Source organism: Oncorhynchus mykiss, chromosome 9 (assembly GCF_013265735.2).
Source record: "Oncorhynchus mykiss isolate Arlee chromosome 9, USDA_OmykA_1.1, whole genome shotgun sequence".
In the NCBI taxonomy this organism is placed as follows: Eukaryota; Metazoa; Chordata; class Actinopteri; order Salmoniformes; family Salmonidae; genus Oncorhynchus; species Oncorhynchus mykiss.
In genome coordinates, this window is record NC_048573.1 from 60,015,596 (window position 1) to 60,037,721 (window position 22,126).

Consider the following 22,126-nt stretch of genomic DNA (forward strand, 5'->3'; position numbering starts at 1 on the left):
AATTGGCTATAATATGTAGCTAGCTACCGGTAGGTTAGATGCATGTCACGTAATTGTCACGTGACATGTATCTAAACTAGCGAGCAACTTACCTTGTGGACACCCCTTCAAATTAGTGGATTCGGCAATTTCAGCCACACCCGTTGCGAACAGGTGTATAAAATTGAGCACACAGCCGTGCAATCTCCATAGACAAACATTAAGTAGTACAGTGCAGTGGCCTCACAGAACGGTACCGCTGAAGCGCATACCGCATAAAAATAATCTGTCCTCAGTTGTAACACTTACTACTGAGTTTCAAACTGCCTATGGAAGCAACGTCAGCACAATACCTGTTCATTGGCAGCATCCTTAAATGCGTTTCCAAGGCCAAGCAGCCGCACATAAGCCTAAAATCACCATGCGCAATGCCAAGCTGGAGTGGTGTAAAGCTCGCCGCCATTGGACTCTGGAGCAGTGTAAACGTGTTCCCTGGAGTGATGAATCACGCTTCATCTGGCAGTCAGACAGACAAATCTGGGTTTGGCGTATGACAGGAGAACGCTACCTGCCCGACTGCAGAGTGCCAACTGTAAAGTTTGGTGGAGGAGGAATAATGGTCTGGGGCTGTTTTTCATGGTTCAAGCTAGGACCATCAGTTCCAGTGAAGGGGAATCTTAATGCTACATAATACAATGACATTCTAGACAATTCTGTGCTTCCATCTTTGTGGCAACAGTTTAGGGAAGGCTCTTTCCTGTTTCAGCATGACAATGCCCCTGTGCACAAAGTGAGGTCCATACAGAAATGGTTTGTTGAGATCGGTGTGGAAGAACTTGACTGGCCTGCACAGAGCCCTGACCTCAACCCCATCAAACACCTTTGGGATGAATTGGAACTCCAACTGTGAGCCAGGCCTAATCACCCAACATCAGTGCCCGATCTCGCTAATGCTCTTGTGGCTGAATGGAAGTCCCTACAGCAATGTTCCAACATCTAGTGCAAAGCCTTTCCAGAAGAGTGGATACTGTTATAGCAGCAAAGGGGGACCAACTCCATATTAATGTTCATTAGAGGTCGACCAATTAATCGGCATGGCCGATTTTTAATTAGGGCCGATTTCAAGTTTTCATAACAATCGGTAGTCTGCATTTTTGGACGCCGATTACATTGCAATCCACGAGGAGACTGCGTGGCAGGCTGACCACCTGTTATGCGACTGCAGCAAGGAGCCAAGGTAAGTTGCTAGCTAGCAATAAACTTTTATAAAAAAACAATGAATCTTAACATAATCACTAGTTAACTACACATGGTTGATATTACTAGTTTAACTATCTTGTCCTGCGTTGCATATAATCAATGCGGTGCCTGTTAATTTATCATCGAATCACAGCCTACTTTGCCAAACGGGTGGTGATTTGACAAGCGCATTCGTGAAAAAAGCACTGTCGTTGCACCAATGTACCTAACCATAAACATCAATGCCTTTCTTAAAATCAATACACAAGTATTTTTTTAAACCTGCGTATTTAGTTAAAAGAAATGCATGTTAGTAGGCAATATTAACTAGGGAAATTGTGCCACTTCTCTTGTGTTCTGTGCAAGCAGAGTCAGGGTATATGCAGCAGTTTGGGCTGCCTGGCTCGGTGCGAACTGTGTGAAGACCATTTCTTCCTAACAAAGACCGTAATTAGTTTGCCAGAATTGTACATAATTATGACATAACATTGAAGGTTGTGCAATGTAACAGCAATATTTAGACTTAAGGTTGCCACCTGTTAGATAAAATACATAACGGTTCCGTATTTCACTGAAAGAGCAAACGTTTTGTTTTCGAAATTATAGTTTCCGTATTTGACCATATTAATGACCTAAGGCTCGTATTGCTGTGTGTTAATTATAATATAATAAAGTCTATGATTTGATAGAGCAGTCTGACTGCACGGCGGTAGGCATCAGCAGGCTCGTAAGCATTCATTCAAACAGCACTTTCCTGCGTTTGCCAACAGCTCTTCGCAATGCTTGAAGCCCAGTGCTGTTTATGACTTCAAGCCTATCAACTCCTGAGATTAAGCTGGTAACACTATAGTGCCTATAAGAACATCCAATAGTCAAAGGTAAATGAAATACAAATGTTATAGAGAGAAATAGTCCTATAATTCCTATAATAACCACAAACTGTAACTTCTTAACTGGGAATATTGACTCATGTTAAAAGGAACCACCAGCTTTCATATGTTCTGAGCAAGGAACTTAAATGTTAGCTTTTTTACATGGCACATATTGCACGTTTACTTTGTTCTCCAACACTGTTTTTGCATTATTTAAACCAAATTGAACATGTTGAATTATTTATTTGAGACTAAATGGATAATATAATACATAAATAAAGATAAAATAAGTGTTGATTCAGTATTGTTGTAATTGTCATTTTACAAATGTGTGTGTATATGTGTATATATATATATATATGTATATATATATATCTCGTCTGATTTAATCGGTATCGTCTTTTTTGGTCCTCCAATAATCGGTATCGGCGTTGAAAAATCATAATCGGTCGACCTCTAATGCTCATCATTTTTGAATAACATGTTTGACTTTTTTTCCTGTAATGTAGCTAGCTGGCTATTATGCACTACTGGCTAACGTTACTGGCTTGTGTTAGATAGCTAGCCCACTGGCTAGTCTAGCGAGCTAGCTACCTTCACCACAAGACATCATGGAACACTTTTAGGTAAGTGGCTTTTTTTGTCTTGTCATTTCAGAGGAAGGTGCATTGAGGGCTACAGCGATATTATAATGAGGGGATTTGATTAAGCTGGCCGGGTTGGTGGAAATTGCACTGGATGAAACGTCATTGTTTTGAAAAACCGTCTGCCTCTCGGGTGTGAGCCGGGATCGCCGTTCAAAGCTCACTGCGAAGTCTGCTCAAACAAAAGTGTAGTATGTCAAGAACGTTGAAAATCAAATGTTTTTTTGTCACATGCGTCAAATACAAGTGTAGACCTTACTGTGAAATGCTTACTTACAAGCCCTGTTCACATGCAAAGTGTTTTCTCTTGGTTAAAACTAATATGTTATTTATCTGCCTTCACAAGTAAACTTAGTTCGAAAATTTGAACATGTACTTTGATGGAAAACGTATGTCTCTGAACGATGAACCATGCTGTCTTGTTGACAATATGACCTGGTGGTGCAGATTACTTTTCGATTTGAGCAGGGCGCTCCTCCCTCACCACTTTTGCCCATTCACGTCACGGGCCATAGCCCAGCGCATCCCGGTCCAGCTTAATTAAACTCCCTCAATTTAAGAGCAATACAGATTATATTAATATTGTAGTCCTATGATCCTCCCCCACTGTGTTTATCATTTTGTTTATTGCAAGTAAAGCTTTTGTTTGAATGCCAGTAAATAATGTCAACGTTGCAGTATTTCATTATTATAGCCCACATGGGACAGTACCAGAGATTATAAGTGGGCAGATCTGATATGGACTGGAATCAATGATTCTTAAGAGTTCCTGTTGTCTGATTTTAAAATAAATCCCTTTCTATATTAGCTCATTTGCCCCAGACATGACAGTGTGCCTTTCAACTAATGTATTTTGTGTTCAAACCCTAAGGAAACTGATGTCATTGCTGTGTACGGGACACCCCAGCAGGTCCTCCAGCAGACGCTGCCCCTCCTGTCTTCCAGACGCTGCTGCCCACCATCAGACGGGTTAGAAAGCAAGGGCTGGAGGGGCACCAAAATGTCTGAAAGATACCCCACACCACCCGTGCTATAATACCTAATTGAACTGTAAATTGAGTGAATGATTGGTTATGACATGCACTAAACCGGAGCATACAGTTTTTGTACTATAAAAAATCTGTAGGATTTGTGAATTGTGACTAGTGTACTTATCATGAGTTGTACATTGATCTGTGTTTTAGATTTTCATCTATTCTAATCTTTTAGCATAATTTGCACTCCTTTTTTCACAGGCAGTTCTGGCTGATGACCTGTCTCCATGGCTGATAGAAACTAAGAAGGAATATCGTCCCCAATGATACCAATATTTCTAACTTTACTGATGAGGAAGAGGGCAGACTTATGTTGTCACTGAACTGCTTGAAGTGTTCAGTTAAAATTACAGTGCCACTTTGTTACCACTAGTGACATGTTCTTGCTCTTCAGTGAGGTTCTTGCTCTTCAATGAGGTTCTGCCAATCATATGTTGGAAACCTACAGTAGTAACTTTTTTGTTGAACACCAGTGATTCTAAGAATAACTGTTACTTGTAGGTCTCCATCACAGGTCACCAAGGGTACAGTACGGTGTATATCCTTAATAAAACAATTTGTGATGGTTAATTTTGCATGCCTCATTTTCCAGTCGACATGGAACAAATCAATATGCAATATAGTTTTACCTACAGTATGACTTGCATAACCAACTCAGTGCCCTTGTGGTTAGTGTCCTCGCTGAGATTTAAAGGTTGGACAGCTCTATCCCTGGCCTAGTCATGCTAAAGACTGTAAAAATGGGACCTGATGCATCTCTGCTTGGCACTATAGATAGATAGATAGGGGATAAGGCCATTCGAAAGACTAGCATCTTGTCCAGGGGATGTACCACTAGACGTAGACTGTTCTCTATGCTACCGCACTGGCAGCGGTACCGGAGTGCCAAGTCTAGGTCCAAGATGCTTCTACCCCCAAGCCATAAAACTACTGAACATCTAATCAAATGGCTACCCAGACTACTTTTACGCTGCTGTTACTCTTATTATCGATGCATAAGTTACTTTAATAACTCTACCCTCATGTATATATTATCTCAACTAACCGGTGCCCCCACTCATTGACTCTATTTTACTGCCGCTCTTTAATTTGTTACTTTATTTCTTATTTTGTATGTATTTTTCTTAACTGCATTGTTGGTTAAGGGCTTGTAAGTAAGCATTTCCATGTAAGGTTGTATTCGGTGCATGTGACAAATAAAATTTGATTTGATGGTGCCATGACATGACAACCCCAGTTTTTGTAAATACTGTCCCACCAAGGACTAACGTTAATGGCCAAAGGGGCCGTTCTCCCTCGCTCTCTGTCACTGTCAAATATATGTATTTTATTTGTTTAGACCAGAATCATTTTTAGTAGGTTATGTCTCTGTTCATTTCTTAAATGTGTTGACTTGCCTCACCATGGCCAGCTAGCTAGCATATCTAACCTAGCTAGTAGCTAACAGTGGAGGCTCCTGAGGGGAGGACGGCTCATAATGCCTGGAACGGCGCAAATGGAATGGCATCAAATCATGTGTTTTTATTTATTTGATACCATTCCACTTTTGCTTCTCCAGCCATTACCACAAGCCTGTCCCCTGTGGTAACTACATATACCAGCCATCATATTGCTTGCAGCAAGAACCATGCCTGAGCTGTCTCCTCATTTCTTGCTCATTCGCTGTCCTGGCCAGCATAGCAAAGATTATCTACACTCTGAGTGTACAAACTATTTGGAATACCTTGCTAATATTGAGTTGCACCCCCTTTGCCCTCAGAACAGCCTCAAATCGTTAGGGCATGGACGACAAGGTGTCGAACGTGTACTACAGGGATGCTGGCCCATATTGACTCCAATGCTTCCCACAGTTGTCAAGTTGGCTGGATATCTTTTGGGTGGTGGACCATTCTTGATACACATGGGAAACTGTTGAGTGTGGAAAAACCTGGCAGCGTTGCAGTTCTTGACACACTCAAACTGGTGCGCCTGGCACCTACTACCATACCCCGTTCAAAGGCACTTAAATATTTTATCTTACCCATTCATCCTCTGAATGGCACACATACACAATCCATGTCTCAAGTCTTAAAAATCCTTCTTTAACCTGTCTCCTCCCCTTCATCTACACTGATGGAAGTGGATTTAAACAGGTGACATCAATAAGGGATGATAGCTTTCACCTTGATTCACCTGGTCTGAATGCCATGGAAAGAGGTGTTCGTAATGTTTTGTACACTGTGTGTGTATGTGTGTGTATGTATATATATATATATATATATACGGAGTTATTCAGTATATAGTACAGCTTCGCCTCTTCCTCTCTGATCCAGAAATACTTGAAGAAATACTATAATACTTGAAGAAATACTTGAAGCAAAGGAGCAATGAGGAAACTAAATAGCAAAGTTGAGCATTGATTGATCATTTGAATTTTGTCACAATTCATGCAGTCACAAGTAAATTACATGAGAAATTATTGGTAATTTAAGCTTTTACATTTCATTTCTAAACGTGTCAGTGTTGTACTGTGGAAATGAAAAACACTTTGCTATTTATTTTTCAAATCAGCAGGCATTATGCATACTCAATCATGAAAACGATAATGCTTAACATTTTGTCATAAATGCATACCCATTTAGGAAGAGGAATTAGAAACGCATAGATTTATATTTTGCCCATTTATCATTTTTTATATTGAATAAAGCCACTAATTAACTTCATACACACTAACTGCCACCATAGATTTTTCAACTAACCTGTTCTTGGCTGTACTTTCATCGTTCTCGATTCAGTGAAAAAATGTATCTTAGAAATGTCAGTATAAAGTTGCAGATGGTTCTACAAAAAATGTATATTAAATCCATGTTTTGTACCCTGTCATCTTAGCTGCCGCACATCTAGCATTTCCCAGCAGCTTTGCAGGAACTACTAGTTTTTATGCGGCACGGCCAGGTGTAGCATTAGATGGCAGTTCGTCACACAGTGCAACCAAAACAAAGATCTACACACATGCAAGAGGCATATCTCACTCAATACAAAACATGGATTTAATAGCTTTCTGAATTTTCTATGGTTTTTGTAGAACCACCTGCAACTGGAAATGGACATTTCTAAGATACTTTTTTTTCACCGACTAGAGTTTGAAGATTAGTTGAAACATCTGTGGTGGTTTGTGTAGGGCTTTCCTGCAAAGCCCAGTAATGCACACCAAACATCTTTGGCTGTACGCCAGATAATGTGATATATGTATCTACAGAATTTAGTACTGTGTTGGTTACAGTGCCTTTTATGTCTGAGTTTGTGTGTTGTGTAAACAATGACTAAGTACTGTAATTTTCATTTGTTCCATAGCTTGTGAATCTGACATCAATCACCATGACTTCTATTCCCATGACAGGTAAGTGGGACGTCCTTTTTTTGTGTTAGATAAATGCCATTTTATATGGCACTTATTTCACAAAGAAGACAAAATATGTTTATTTGAATTTTGAAGTCTGTGTGTCAATGAAATGCTGTAACCATATTTTCCTCTAGAGTTGATGACACACAACCCTTTTTCATGACGGCTCTGTCTTTACTTCTGATTTAAGGCACTGCGTTATGTCAAATAGATTAAACATGGGCTGGACCTGAGTTTAGCTGTTTTGTAAGCAGATTACTGTGTAATAAAATACAGTTCAGATTTCCCTGCATTGAGAAAATGCAGTTTCTCATGTTTATACTAGCACAGCCTACAGTATGAAACGGATTGTTTTATGTCTTCAGCAACAGAAATGAGACCTACATCGCTTCCCAGTCATACGGACTCCTCTGTCATTGGAAGTAGGCCTGATTTTATTTTAACTTTTCTTTTCACTTCAGTATGATAAAAACAAAAATGTGCAAAACCCTATGTTTTAAAAGTAGACTCCACAAAATGGTGCCACAAGTAGCACCGCAGATATTGAGATAGAGATGCAAGACTTCACTCTTAGTATATGCGCATGTGCGGTTTACGTTCTGCATCTACGTCATATCCCTGAGTCTACCTTTAAAGCGTATGCATCTATCCTTAGCTGAACTTCTGTCCCTATTCTTAAAGCATTTCTCTCTCTTCTATTCTCTCTCTGTAGTCGTCATCGTACTTGTTCTACTGACGCTAGCTGGCCTGGGTTTCCTTCTGTACCGGTACTTGTGCCACAACAAGGGTGCCTACAGAACCACAGGAGAACCTGCCCCGGGGGAGGACTGTGATCTGGCCCACGGTGACATCGTAACTGATGAAAAGAAGGAGTACTTCATTTGAACTTGATGACGAGGAGGAATGTGAGAACTGTGGGTGGGTGTTTAACAAAATGTTCTCTGCCAAACTGACAATCTTTGATGGACATCTACCATATGTCTGCGGAATTGAAGACCTACATAGATTTTACCCAAGAGAATACACTATCACGTATAAGCACATAAGCTGGGCAAGCGATGATATTAATTAGTAAAAGTGTGTGCACACTGATGGTTTCACAATATAACAGTTGTGTGTAAAGTAAGAGAACTGTTTTAACACTGGTGGATGGAGGACTTCATGAGATTCTTGTGGGGGAAATGTCTAAGATGGCGTCAATTGTTATCAATCTGCTCCCCATGTGTCAACTCTGAAGGGTTTTCATTTTCTGATTCTATTGGTAAAAAAAAGATATACCGCAGGGAGAACAAGTATTTGATAACCTGCAAAATCGCAGTGTTTCCTACTTACAAAGCATGTAGAGGTCTGTAATTTTTATCATAGGTACAGTTCAACGGTGAGAGACGGAATCTAAAACAAAAATCCAGAAAATCACATTGTATGATTTTTAAGTAATTAATTTGCATTTTATTGCATGACATAAGTATTTGATACATCAGAAAAGCAGAACTTAATATTTGGTACAGAAACCTTTGTTTGCAATTACAGAGACCTTCTCCAGATCCTTCAGGTTTCGGGGCTGTCGCTGGGCAATGCTGACTTCCAGCTCCCTCCAAAGATTTTCTATTGGGTTCAGGTCTGGAGACTGGCTAGGCCACTCCAGAACCTTGAGATGCTTCTTACTGAGCAACTCCTTAGTTGCCCTGGCTGTGTGTTTCGGGTCGTTGTCATGCTGGAAGACCCAGCTACGACCCATCTTCAATGCTCTTACTGAGGGAAGGAGGTTGTTGGCCAAGATCTTGCGATACATGGCCCCATCCATCCTCCCCTCAATACGGTGCAGTCGTCCTGTCCCCTGCAGAAAAGCATCCCCAAAGAATGATGTTTCCACCTCCATGCTTCACGGTCGGGATGGTGTTCTTGGGGTTGTACTCATCCTTCTTCTTCCTCCAAACACGGTGAGTGGAGTTTAGACCAAAAAGCTCTCTTTCTGTTTCAGACCACATGACCTTTCCCCATTCCTCCTCTGGATCATCCAGATGGTCATTGGCAAACTTCAGACGGGCCTGGACATGCGTTGGCTTGAGCAGGGGGACCTTGCGTGCGCTGGAGGATTTTAATCCATGACGGCATAGTGTTACTAATGGTTTTCTTTGAGACTGTGGTCCCAGCTCTCTTCAGGTCATTGACCAGGTCCTGCCATGTAGTTCTGGGCTGATCCCTTAGCTTCCTCATGATCATTGATGCCCCACGAGATGAGATCTTGCATGGAGCCCCAGACCGAGGGTGATTGACCGTCATCTTGAACTTCTTCCATTTTCTAATAATTGCACCAACAGTTGTTGCCTTCTCACCAAGCTGCTTGCCTATTGTCCTGTAGCCCATCCCAGCCTTTTGCAGGTCTACAATTTAACCCTGATGTCCTTACACAGCTCTCTGGTCTTGGCCATTGTGGAGAGGTTGGAGCCTGTTTGATTGTGTGGACAGGTGTATTTTATACAGGTAACGAGTTCAAACAGGTGCAGTTAATACAGGTAATGAGTGGAGAACAGGAGGGCTTCTTAAAGAAAAACTAACAGGTCTGTGAGAGCCAGAATTCTTACTGGTTGGTAGGTGATCAAATACTTATGTCATGCAATAAAATGCAAATTAATTGTATGATTTTTGAGTAATGTGATTTTCTAGATTTTTGTTTTAGATTCTGTCTCTCACAGTTGAAGTGTACCTATGATAAAAATTACAGACCTCTACATGCTTTGTAAGTAGGAAACACTGTCGAATATGCAGGTTATCAAATACTTGTTCTCCCCACTGTATATATTTTCCTGGGGGCTAAATGGGAAATTGTATTTCTTGATCAGTAGAAGGCACAGATTTTTTTATTTTCTTCTCATGCCATTATACATAATTTACCAGTTCAAAACTGGGCAGCTAAACGGGAAATGTTGTTTTGTATCTGTTACTATTACCAAATACACCATCTTGTGTTTGTATGATCTTACTGAAGTATCTGCCAAAGGCAGTAAGTGGCATGAAAGACCTCAATTTGAGACTGCAGGTCTGACATGGCAATAAAGCTTGTTAGTTTTTAATCACTCAGTGTTCAATGTCCTTAATCCAGCTAGCTATAAGCCATAGGTGTTTATGCACGAAACATTTCTTCACCTCTTACGATTTATACAGGGCTGCTTGAGTCCTAATGCATGACACAAATCTGATTTTATAAATGATGGAAAAGCACTCGGAACAGGTAGCATTTCAAATTTCCAAAATATCCTTTATTCTAAATTTGTCACCTTAAATGTTGTTTAGTATAAAAAGTTAACTGCACCAGAGTTCTTCCAGACGCATGTCTCAAACCAAAGTGACACTTAGTAATCTTAAAAGAAAGTACTGTAGTCCATCAAATCACTTTAATACATATCCATATTATAAAAATGTTAAAGAGAATCCCTGAACTATAAATGTCCATAAATCCTTCAGAAACTTTTACTCCACACTGGCTGTGGTTGGCATGGCATCTACTGGTAAGCATTACGGTACATCATATTGCTAGGTCTAAGCTGCGTTATAAACATGAGTCAGGTCTGGGACAGAAAGAAACTAAACAAAATTGTATGAGCCTTTTTTGTTAACATTTTGAAAGCTGTGACCCCTTTTTAAACCCTATGATGCATCAGTGTGTTTGGGAATGGGATACACATTTACAGCTGTGCAAAATGAGTGACATGACAACCATGTTTGGAATGGTAGCTAGTCATATGATCAGTGTAACCAAGAGCAGATGCAGTCTGATGATACAATGTGCAAACAGGTTGCATGCTAGGCTAGCAGGTTTCCAGACAGCTGATCAACTGACCAAAGTAACCTGGAATTCACATTTCAGTGAGGACTACATGTTTTAATGGAGGGCCACAACTATCAAATCTAGGCTATTAAGTCGGATACCCAGTGACACATGAATTTTGATCATAACATACAAGACATGAGTTGCATTACATATGGAAAAATAAAGAAATTGCACTGAATGTTAATGTTTAAACCAAAATATCAAATTCTTGAATCTAGGCGTTTTCACAAACTGGATCAAACCTAGTGTTAGATATGACCTAAAAAGGTTATACGGTAGTTTAATTAGCAGCGCACATAAGTGTATTGGAAAAGAAACAGTTGTGTAAGCTCGACTGACAATGCGTATTCATAAATAATGGTGTGGCTTAACACTACAATTAACAAGTCGGGTAAGGGGAACCATATGCAAGTGATTTGCTGCAGTCCTAAAACATTTAGGAATCTCACCCTGAGTGAAAAGACACTTCAATGAAATTCCTTCAATAAGTTGTACAGGAAAGAGTAGCCTTTGCCTAGCGCTGTATTTGCAGGTTATTAGCATTTGAACTAAAAACAAGTAGCAAAATCTATCATTTCCAGAAGTGTACATAAATTAAATTGTGGCATTTCTATAAAAATTAGCAATGATACATCTTCACAAAATTCAATGTTGTACAGAGCAAAAGTGCAAAAAGGCATGCAGAACCACCTAGTCACAATTACATTAAACATTTAATCACCCCCTTACAAAATACAGCAACAAATGCCAGATCGAAGGTCTTAAGTACCTTCAAACCCATCATCACTGTTTGATATGTTTCCTTTTAAAATGTGCCATATTTGAATTATTATAATTAAGTCAATCAAACATTTTGTAGTGCAATCTAGACCATATCTTTGGTACAACCATCTCCGTGGTTATACTTACAAAGTAAGTAACTAGTAATTGATTCAAACAAATCACTTGAAGATGAGACAGAAAGTAAACAAACTAGTTATATTTTAATTTAACCCGCAAAGGCTTCATAACACTGCAGCCCTTAAAACCTACTGATCTTAGTAGGTTATTCTACCCTACATGACAGTACTTTGTGTTTTAAGAACAGGTTGTGGGTGCCATTATTTTACTTAACGAAACACTGGGATGATGTCCAACTCTGGGTATCCGACTTAGGGGGAAAAACATATAACTGCAAAAATGTAAAGCCAACCAACCCTTTCGGTGATCCAAATCTCAATTTGGAAAATCACACTGAATTTCGTTCTTAAGTATTTTAAGTTAATTCGCTTTTATTTAAGTCACGGTGCTGTTTGGCACCCGATTATGTTCATCTACAGTTGCCCAAGAAGGTACAGTAAACCACCATGGCATGTAATAAATAGTCTGGTTAGAATTTTGTAATCCATTCTTGTTTGTTTTGGTTCTTGTTTAACATACCAGTATTCTATTATACTACAATCCGGTGGGCGGAGAAACTGATTTTTTAGATAGGCCTACTGGGCATATTCAACATGCCATGCAACAGCAAAAAGAAAAAAACTAAAGTATATGTGATGCACTGCTTGGATCATTAGCACTCTTTGTGAGGAAGACATGAGGCCGAGTCCAAATAAACATGAAAAACTGAAGTAATAAAGTACAAAAATGGTGACAGTTAAGAGTTTAGATCGATGTCATTCACTCAAAAAGAAAATCTAGCCAGTAACATATGAAATGTGTTTTGACTGAAGACAGCAGCACTATCCTTGTAAGGTCAGGGAACCGGTTCAGAAGCCCAAATTATGAATAAGTAATTAAGACTGACTCTGGATCGAAAGTGGAGTACTGTACCTTTTATCGGGGCTCTAAAATATTACATTCCGTTAAGTGATATCAGTATTGTGGCATGGCCAAGCAGCCCGAAAGGGGTTGGCGGATGGGACAGGAGAGGGAGTCATCATTTTGAATGAGGGAGAGGAGTATGGGGAGAAGTTGTGGCAAATGCTGGCTGTTACCAGATGGTGTACCCACCATTGGAACCACCCATGAAGAAGTTGTTCTTGCGCTGTGTCATCATGACGTTGGCACCCTGCATGGCGGCCAGCTGAGCTGCATTAGGCATGTGGCCAGGAGGTGGGGGCTGTGATGTGTTTAGGTGAGGGAGAAAGAAATAGTCACATGCATGAGTAACTTTACCAATATCTGTTAATCAACAACACAGGCAATATACTTGGCTCCTCCCTTGTACTTATTATGGTTATCGATGACTTTCCCCTCACGTGGTTGTCTAAGTCTTAAGTAGACACAAACTGAAAGGAAACAACAAAAACCAGCACCCACCAGGAATTGAGCTTGACACCCCTGATATAGGCATGGTGTTTTGCGGATACTCACAGGGATGGAAGCACTGTTGCTTTGACCAAATCGAGCACCAGCATCATATCCTCCCTCCACTAGCACAGTGGAGCCAGGGGGATACATGGCTCCCATGGGGTAGTATGCCATGGGGACGTTGTGGCCCATTGGTCCAACAGCCATGGACTGGGGCAGTTGCATGTACATCTGAGTGCCAGGGTACTGGGCCATTTGCTGTAGCTGGCCAGCCTGAGATGGGTGCACATACCTGGGCTGATAAATCTTTGGAGTAATGGAAAGGGGGAGTGTTAGACAGTCTGTCAGTGTGTTTGTATTGGTATGATTGTGAATAATCTTCACAAAAGTAGATAACACATTTATTCCAAGTATAAATGGTTACCTCAGAGTATGCAGGTGGTGCGTCTGTGTAAGGGGGTGCCTGAGGAGACACTTGCATAGCAGGGGGGTAGATGGGTGCACTGCTCTGCTGTGGGTACACAGCTTGCTGGGGATAGGAACCTGTGATACACAAAATAATATTATGCTATTATCACTACCAACACTTTGTTTTACTCAAACGTCACACAATTGCAAAACATTATTGAATGCCAGATTGTTAATCTACGACCACTCTTCGTGGGGTCGGAATAAAACAGATTTTTCCAGATCAGGGATACAATATGGGCGTCACTAGTTAACACAGCCACAGTCATAAACACCGTTAATTTCTACAATTTATCTTTAAAATCAGAACCTAACCCATACACCTAACCTTAAAAAATAAAATAATTCAATGAAATCGTACGATGGGCAATTTTGACTTTGTGGCTGTGTTGTCTAATGGGAACAACAGTATTTTCAACCAAACTTCCGTTTCCACTGAAACGGATGTGGGAACTCCGCTCAGGCGTCTTTTTACGCCTGCTACATTAGGTTAATCTACAACAGACCGTTCAAACAAAAGAAATGTACCCATGACTGGCTAACAGAACAGAGAAATACTTCCTTCGTCAATATCATGATTACAGTTGGCTAGTTAGCCACGTTAATTTAGTCAGAACAATACAGTTAATCAATTTACATAAGTGACTATGACAGGTCCTACTGTTAACTCGTTAGCTGAATAGTGTTGTATTCATGGTTGAGGTCAGTGTACGCGGCTACGCGCTAAATAGCCTGTAACAAACGCTAGCTAGCTAACGTTACGTATTTGGCAACAGATATAAGCTAGCTGGCTACTTACCGGTCGACTCTTACAATTTAAACAACTGTAGCTATTTATCTAATTCATAATGAAAACACCAACGACGACGGCCAGGTAGACCGCGCAGTCTAGTTTGCAGCTAACGTTAGCCGCTGTTAGCTAGCTTATTCAACAATGATTTTGGACGTTAGCTAAATTACCTTTGTTGTTCATTGTCCTGAATTGGTGTGTGGTTTTCTGAGTCGAAGACGATGATTCTGAAGTTGTATGTATTTTTATATCAGGACCGTTTTAATACTAAAAACGGAGATAACAGTTCAGAGTTACGTGACCGTTCACTTCCTTGTTTTTCTCTGGATTTTCTGATTGTTGTGATGTGGATGCAGTTAGCTACGTAATGTGGGCTCCCTTCAATGGGGGGGGGGGGGGGGGGGGGGGGGGGGGGATTCGATTATCTGTCCCGGATTACCCAGTTTGGAGGTGTTTGCTTTGGGTGAATGTAATTCTATTCGTGTTGGGGCCGGGATGATTCCCGGCGTGAGCGGTGAGCCAGGTGTGCCCCGTACAAAACCCATGGTGAAATCGGCTCAAAACAAAAGTGACATAGCCTAGGCTAGATTAAGCACGTGGACTAATGAGTGGGATTCATTGTTTTCCCATGCAAAAGTGATTGTTTCTGATTAAAAACGCGTTATCTGCTTTCCCAATGAAGAACTCTAGTTTAAAAATTCAGACATATATTTTATGGAAAATAGATTTGTGTTTCAGGACGATGCACCATGCCGCCTTATTGACATGACCGCGCGACGCACATTCCTGTTCGAATTATGCCCGTTTACGTCACGGGCCATAGACCGGTACACCCCGGCTCAGGTCAATAGAACTCCCTCAATGGCTCCGTTACTCCCATTCAATTGGTGAAAGTGTGTGAGCTGATGTAAATTGTTTTACATTATTTAACTGGCTCAATTTTGTTGGTGTAATATATTTACTGCATGTTCCATGGTATGAGAAACATGGGCACCTTTACCAGACCTAGATACAAACTGTTCGATAACATTATATATTGCAATATTTGCAATAGTCAGCAAGAAGGAGCTAATCGTGGACACAGTCGTGAAGTGTTGTTGTGAGTGGACCATGATAGTTCATTAGTGATGTGGACCAGAGGAACTTGAAGCTCTCGATCCGCTCCACACCCCCGTCGACGTGGTTGGGGCGTGCTCGGCCTTCCGTTTCCTGAAGTCCACGATGTCGTGTCTTGCTGAATCATAGTGGAAACAGTAAGAAAACATTAACGACGTTGCGTTGGTCAAGTAGACCTCACAGTTTAGCTTCTTAGTCAGCTAACTGACCTTAGCAGCTGTTAGCTAGCTAGAGAGATCTTTTGTCTTGCTCCTGATAATGACAACGCCTCTTCCCCCTCAGAAGATTGAACATATTCGGCATGGGCCCTCATATCCCCAATTCATTTTTTTTTATTTAACCTTTATTTAACTAGGCAAGTCAGTTAATAAGACAAAATATAGTATTTATAATGATGGCCTACAGCTGCCAAACCCCGACGACGCTGGGCCAATTGTGCGCGCCCTATGGGACTCCCAATCACGGCCGGTTGTGATACTGCCTGGAATCGAACTAGGGTGTCTGTAGTGACGCCTGAAGCACTGATATGCAGTGCGCCCTCTCCCACACAAAAAAAAGTTATACAGCTGAACCATAGAGAGCATCATGACTCTTTAACTCACTGCTTGGTATGGCAACTGATTGGCATCTGACCGCAAAAGCTGATGCTACTGTTTATAATCAATCCTGCCACGTCATCCCTAAAAAAAAACCATCATTTATCATCATTTATCAATTGGCAATATCTCACCACATCAACACTAATGGGTGATGACATAGCATATTTATTGAACATATTTGTTATACATAATTCTGATCATTAGGTGACCGGTAGTCAATTCTTGGTAGGAATATTTTAGCTTTAATGATAGAGGACATTGTGATTGAACATACAATAGAGAGCACTGGCTATGGGTTTAATGAAATATTTTAAATAATCTTAGCTCTCCCTTAGCTCCAGTGCACTACAAATTCAAGGAATTCATAAGACTTTTTCTTGCTCAATACAGGTTCAGTGGACCCACTTATTGTATGGGATGCCTTTAAATGTGCCGTTAAAGGCTTTTCAATGACATTTTAATTCCAAAAAATGGTCTCGTCAATGGAGAATAGAACATCTAACATTAGATATCAATGGTGTAGATAGGCTAAATGTATACAGAAGCACTGAATAATCTAGACGCAAAACAAAAAGTTTGAGGAACTTATTCAGGAAAGATCTGGTTTCATTTATCTAAAAAACAAACTACTTGAAATATTGGAAAACTATTTTATGAGAATGCAGGGAAGCCAGGTATAATCTTTATAGTATATTTTGAGAAAGCTTTTTATACAGTATGTCTAGGATCTGTTTATACAGTGTCACGACTTCCGCCGAAGTTGGTCCCTCTCCTTGTTCGAGCGGCGTTCGTTGGTCGACATCACCGGTTTACTATCCGCCACCAATCCACTTTTCATTTTCCATTTGTTTTGGCTTCATTGTACACACCTGGTTTCCATTCCCATAATTATATGTTCCTTATTTAACCCTCTGGTTCCCCCATGGTTTTGTGCGTGTTTGTTCGTTGTAAGTTGGTCTGTATTTGTGAGCTTGATTATATTCCTTCTTTGAATATTTGTTGTTTTGAGTAAAGTTACATGAATTACTCATCTCTAGGGGATCTGTGAGGAGGAGTCATCACAGCAAGGAGTCATCATGCCAGGTAGTCTTGAGGCATGGTCCTAGGGCTCAGGTCTTCCCGAGAGAGAGAGAGAGAAAGAAAGAGAGAATTAGAGAGAGCATACTTAAATTCACACTGGATATGACAGGAGAAGTACTTCAGATATAACAAACTGACCCTAGCCCCCTGACACAAACTACTGCAGCATAAATACTGGAGGCTGAGACAGGAGGGGTCAGGAGACACTGTGGCCCCATCCGATGATACCCCTGAACAGGGCCAAACAGGAAGGATATAACCCCACCAGTGAGAGCACCAGTGACTCAACCTCTGTAATAGGGTTAGAGGCAGAGAATCCCAGGGGAGAGAGGGGAACCGGCCAGGCAGAGAAAGCAAGGGCGGTTCGTTGCTCCAGAGCTTTTCCGTTCACCTTCACACTCCTGGGACAGACTACACTCAATCATATGACCCACTGAAGAGCTGAGTCTTCAGTAAAGACTTAAAGGTTGAGACCGAGTCTGCGTCTCTCACATGGGTAGGCAGACCATTCCATAAAAATGGAGCTCTATAGGAGAAAGCCCTGCCTCCAGCTGTTTGCTTAGAAATTCCAGGGACAATTAGGAGGCCTGCGTCTTGTGACCGTAGCGTACGTATAGGTATGTACGGCAGGACCAAATCGGAAAGATGGGTATGAGCAAGCCCATGTAATGCTTTGTAGGTTAGCAGTAAAACCTGGAAATCAGCCCTTGCTTTATCAGGAAGCCAATGTAGGGAGGCTAGCACTGGGGTAATATGATAAAATTTTGGGTTCTAGTCAGGATTCTAGCAGCCGTATTTAGCACTAACTGAAGTTTATTTAGTGCTTTATCCGGGTAGCCGGAAAGTAGAGCATTGCAGTAGTCTAACCTAGAAGTAAAAAAAGCATGGATTAATTTTTCTGTATCATTTTTGGACAGAAAGTTTCTGATTTTTGCAATGTTACGTAGATGGAAAAAAGCTGTCCTTGAAACAGTCTTGATATGTTCGTCAAAAGAGAGATCAGGGTCCAGAGTAATGCTGAGGTCCTTCAGTTTTATTTGAGACGACTACAACCATCAAGATTAATTGTCAGATTCAACAGAAGATCTCTTTGTTTCTTGGGACCTTGAACAAGCATCTCTGTTTTGTCTGAGTTTAAAAGTAGAACATTTTCAGCCATCCACTTCCTTATGTCTGAAACACAGGCTTCTAGTGCGGGCAATTTTGGGGCTTCACCATGTTTCATTGAAATGTACAGCTGTGTGTCATCCGCATAGCAGTGAAAGTTAACATTATGTTTTCGAATGACATCCCCAAGAGATGAAATATATAGTGAAAACAATACTGGTCCTAAAACAGAACCTTGAGGAACACCGCAATGTCAGAGGACAAACCATTCACAGAGACAAACTGATATCTTTCTGACAGATAAGATCTAAACCAGGCCAGAACTTGTCCGTGTAGACCAATTTGGGTTTCCAATCTCTCCAAAAGAATGTGGTGATCGATGGTATCAAAAGCAGCACTAAGGTCTAGGAGCACGAGGACAGATGCAGAGCCTCAGTCTGACGCCATTAAAAGGTAATTTACCACCTTCTCAGTGCTATGATGGGGTCTAAAACCAGTCTGAAGCATTTCGTATACATTGTTTGTCTTCAGGCAGGCAGTGAGTTGCGGCGCAACAGCTTTTTCAAAAATTTCTGAGAGGAATGGAAGATAGGCCGATAGTTTTTTATATTTTCTGGATCAAGGTTTGGCTTTTTCAAGAGAGGCTTTATTACTGCCACTTTTAGTGAGTTTGGTACACATCCGGTGGATGGAGAGCCGTTTATTATGTTCAACATAGGAGGGCCAAGCACAGGAAGCAGCTCTTTTAGTAGTTTAGTTGGAATAGGGTCCAGTATGCAGCTTGAAGGTTTAGAGGCCATGATTATTTTCATCATTGTGTCAAGAGATATAGTACTAAAACGCTTGAGTGTCTCTCTTGATCCTAGGTCCTGGCAGAGTTGTGCAGACTCAGGACAACTGAGCTTTGGAGGAATATGCAGATTTAAAGAGGAGTCTGTAATTTGCTTTCTAATGATCATGATCTTTTCCTCAAAGAAGTTCATGAATTTATCACTGCTGAAGTGAAAGCCATCCTCACTTGGGGAATGCTGCTTTTTAGTTAGCTTTGCGACAGTATCAAAAATAAATTTAGGATTGTTCTTATTTTCCTCAATTAAGTTGGAAAAATAGGATGATCGAGCAGCAGTGAGGGCTCTTCAATACTGCACGGTACTGTCTTTCCAAGCTAGTAGGAAGACTTCCAGTTTGGTGTGGCTCCATTTCCGTTCCAATTTTCTGGAAGCTTGCTTCAGAGCTCAGGTATTTTCTGAATACCAGGGAGCTTGTTTCTTATGACAAATGTTTTTTGTTTTTAGGGGTGCAAATGCATCTAGGGTATTGCACAAGATTAAATTGATTTCCTCAGTTAGGTGGTTAACTGATTTTTGTCCTCTGACATCCTTGCGTAGGCAGAGGGAGTCTGGAAGGGCATCAAGGAATCTTTGTGTTGTCTGAGAATTTATAGCACGACTTTTGATGCTCCTTGGTTGGGCTCTGAGCAGATTATTTGTTGCGATTGCAAACGTAATAAAATGGTGGTCCGATAGTCCAGGATTATGAGGAAAAACATTAAGATCCACAACATTTATTCCATGGGACAAAACTAGGTCCAGAGTATGACTGTGACAGTGAGTAGGTCCAGAGACATGTTGGACAAAACCCACTGAGTCGATGATGGCTCCGTAAGCCTTTTTGAGTGGGTCTGTGGACTTTTCCATGTGAATATTAAAATCACCAAAAACTATAATATTTTCTGCTATGACTACAAGGTCCGATAGGAATTCAGGGAACTCAGTGAGGAGCGCTGTATATGGCCCAAGAGGCCTGTATCTATAAAAAGTGATTGAGTAGGCTGCATAGATTTCATGACTAGAAGCTCAAAAGACGAAAACATCATTTATCATAAATATTAGCGACACCTCCGCCTTTCCGGGATGCACAGGGGATATTGTCACTAGTGTAACCAGCAGGTGAGGCCTCATTTAACACAGTAAATTCATCAGGCTTAAGCCATGTTTCAGTCAGGCCAATCACATCAAGATTATGATCAGTGATTAGTTAATTGACTATAACTGCCTTTGAAATGAGGGATCTAACATTAAGTAGCCCTATTTTGAGATGTGAGGTATCACGATCTCTTTCATTAATGACAGGAATGGAGGAGGTCTTTATCCTAGTGTGATTGCTAAGGCGAACACCGCCATGTTTAGTTTTGCCCAACCTAGGTCGAGGCACAGACACGGTCTCAATGGGGATAGCTGAGCTGACTACACTGACTGTGCTAGTGGCAGACTCCACTAAGATGGCAGGCTGGAGCTAGAGGAGTTAGAGCCCTGTCTATGTTGGTAGAAAAAGATGAGAGCACCCCTCCAGCTAGGATGGAGTCCGTCACTCCTCAGCAGGCCAGGCTTGGTCCTGTTTGTGGGTGAGTCCCAGATAGAGGGCCAATTATCTCCAAATTCTATCTTTTGGGAGGGGCAGAAAACAGTTTTCAACCAGCGATTGAGTTGTGAGACTCTGCTGTAGAGCTCATCACTCCCCCTAACTGGGAGGGGGCCAGAGACAATTACTCTATGCCGACACGTCTTTCTAGCTGATTTACACGCTGAAGCTATGTTGCACTTGGTGACCTCTGAGTGTTTCATCCTAACATCGTTGGTGCCGACGTGGATAACAATATCCCTATACTCTCTACACTCGCCAGCACCATCTTCAGATTAGCCTTAACATCGGTAAACAGTGTATGATCGCTGTATGATTCTTTTTAAGTCTAATACTGTGGGTAATGGAGTCGCCAATGACTAGGGTTTTCAATTTGTCAGAGCTAATTGTGGGAGGCTTCGGTGTCTCAGACCCGTAACGGGTGGAGGAGAGACCAGAGAAGATTCCGTCTCTGACTCCCGACTCATTGCTTAATGGGGAAAACCGGTTTAAAGCTTCTGTCGGCTGAATGAGCGAGACTGGTTGAGCATTCCTACAGCATTTCCTTCCAGAAGCCATGAGATCCACTCGGATCGCCCTGCGCCTCGTCCTCCGGGCCGTCCCCGAGGCTGGTGTCGGCGTGCTGCTGGAGCCGCGCGTCAAGGGGGGGTTACTGTCACGACTTCCGACTAAGTTGGTCCCTCTCCTTGTTCGTTCGGCGGTCGATGTCACCGGTTTTCTAGCCGCCACCGATCCACTTTTCATTTTCCATTTGTTTTGTCTTCATTGTACACACCTGGTTTCCATTCCCATAATTATATGTTCCTTATTTAACCCTCTGGTTCACCCATGGTTTTGTGCGTGTTTGTTCGTTGTAAATTGGTCTGTATTTGTGAGCTTGATTATTTTCCTTTTGGAATATTTGTTGTTTTGAGTAAAGTTACGTGAATTACTCATCTCTGTGTCCAGCGCCTGACTCCGTCTTACCTGCTACACCTAGACACCTTAAAATACAGTGCATTCGGAAAGTATTCAGACCTCCTTCCACAAGCTTCACACAATAAGTTGGGTGAATTTTGGCCTATTCCTCCTGACAGAGCTGGTGTAACTGATTCAGGTTTGTCGGCCTCCTTGCTCGCACACACTATTTCAGTTCTGCAACATGATGCTGCCACCCCCGTGTTTCATTGTTGGGATGGTGTTCTTCGGTTTGCAAGCCTCCTCCTTTTTCCTCCAAACATAACGATGGTCATTATGGCCAAACAGTTCTATTTTTGTTTCATCAGATCAGA

At 41.4% G+C, this 22,126-nt stretch overlaps 1 protein-coding gene across 1 annotated transcript; it reads right to left on the reverse strand.

Moving 5' to 3' along the window:
* Positions 1-10,383: 10,383 nt before the first annotated feature.
* Positions 10,384-14,915, reverse strand: LOC110532562 (DAZ-associated protein 2). The gene is made up of 4 exons (XM_021616562.2): positions 14,703-14,915; positions 13,699-13,817; positions 13,338-13,580; positions 10,384-13,083 (listed from the first exon to the last, which is right to left on the reverse strand). Exons 1-4 carry the CDS (start codon positions 14,713-14,715, stop codon positions 12,955-12,957), a joined length of 504 nt encoding a protein of 167 aa, XP_021472237.1. The 5' UTR covers positions 14,716-14,915; the 3' UTR covers positions 10,384-12,954.
* Positions 14,916-22,126: the final 7,211 nt, after the last annotated feature.

Coding starts and splice junctions, on each gene's coding strand:
- LOC110532562 (XM_021616562.2), bottom strand. Junction 13,581..13,698: donor CACCACCTGCATACTCTGAG/GTAACCATTTAT, acceptor ATTACTCCAAAG/ATTTATCAGCCCAGGTATGT. Junction 13,084..13,337: donor GCAACAGTGCTTCCATCCCT/GTGAGTATCCGC, acceptor AACACATCACAG/CCCCCACCTCCTGGCCACAT.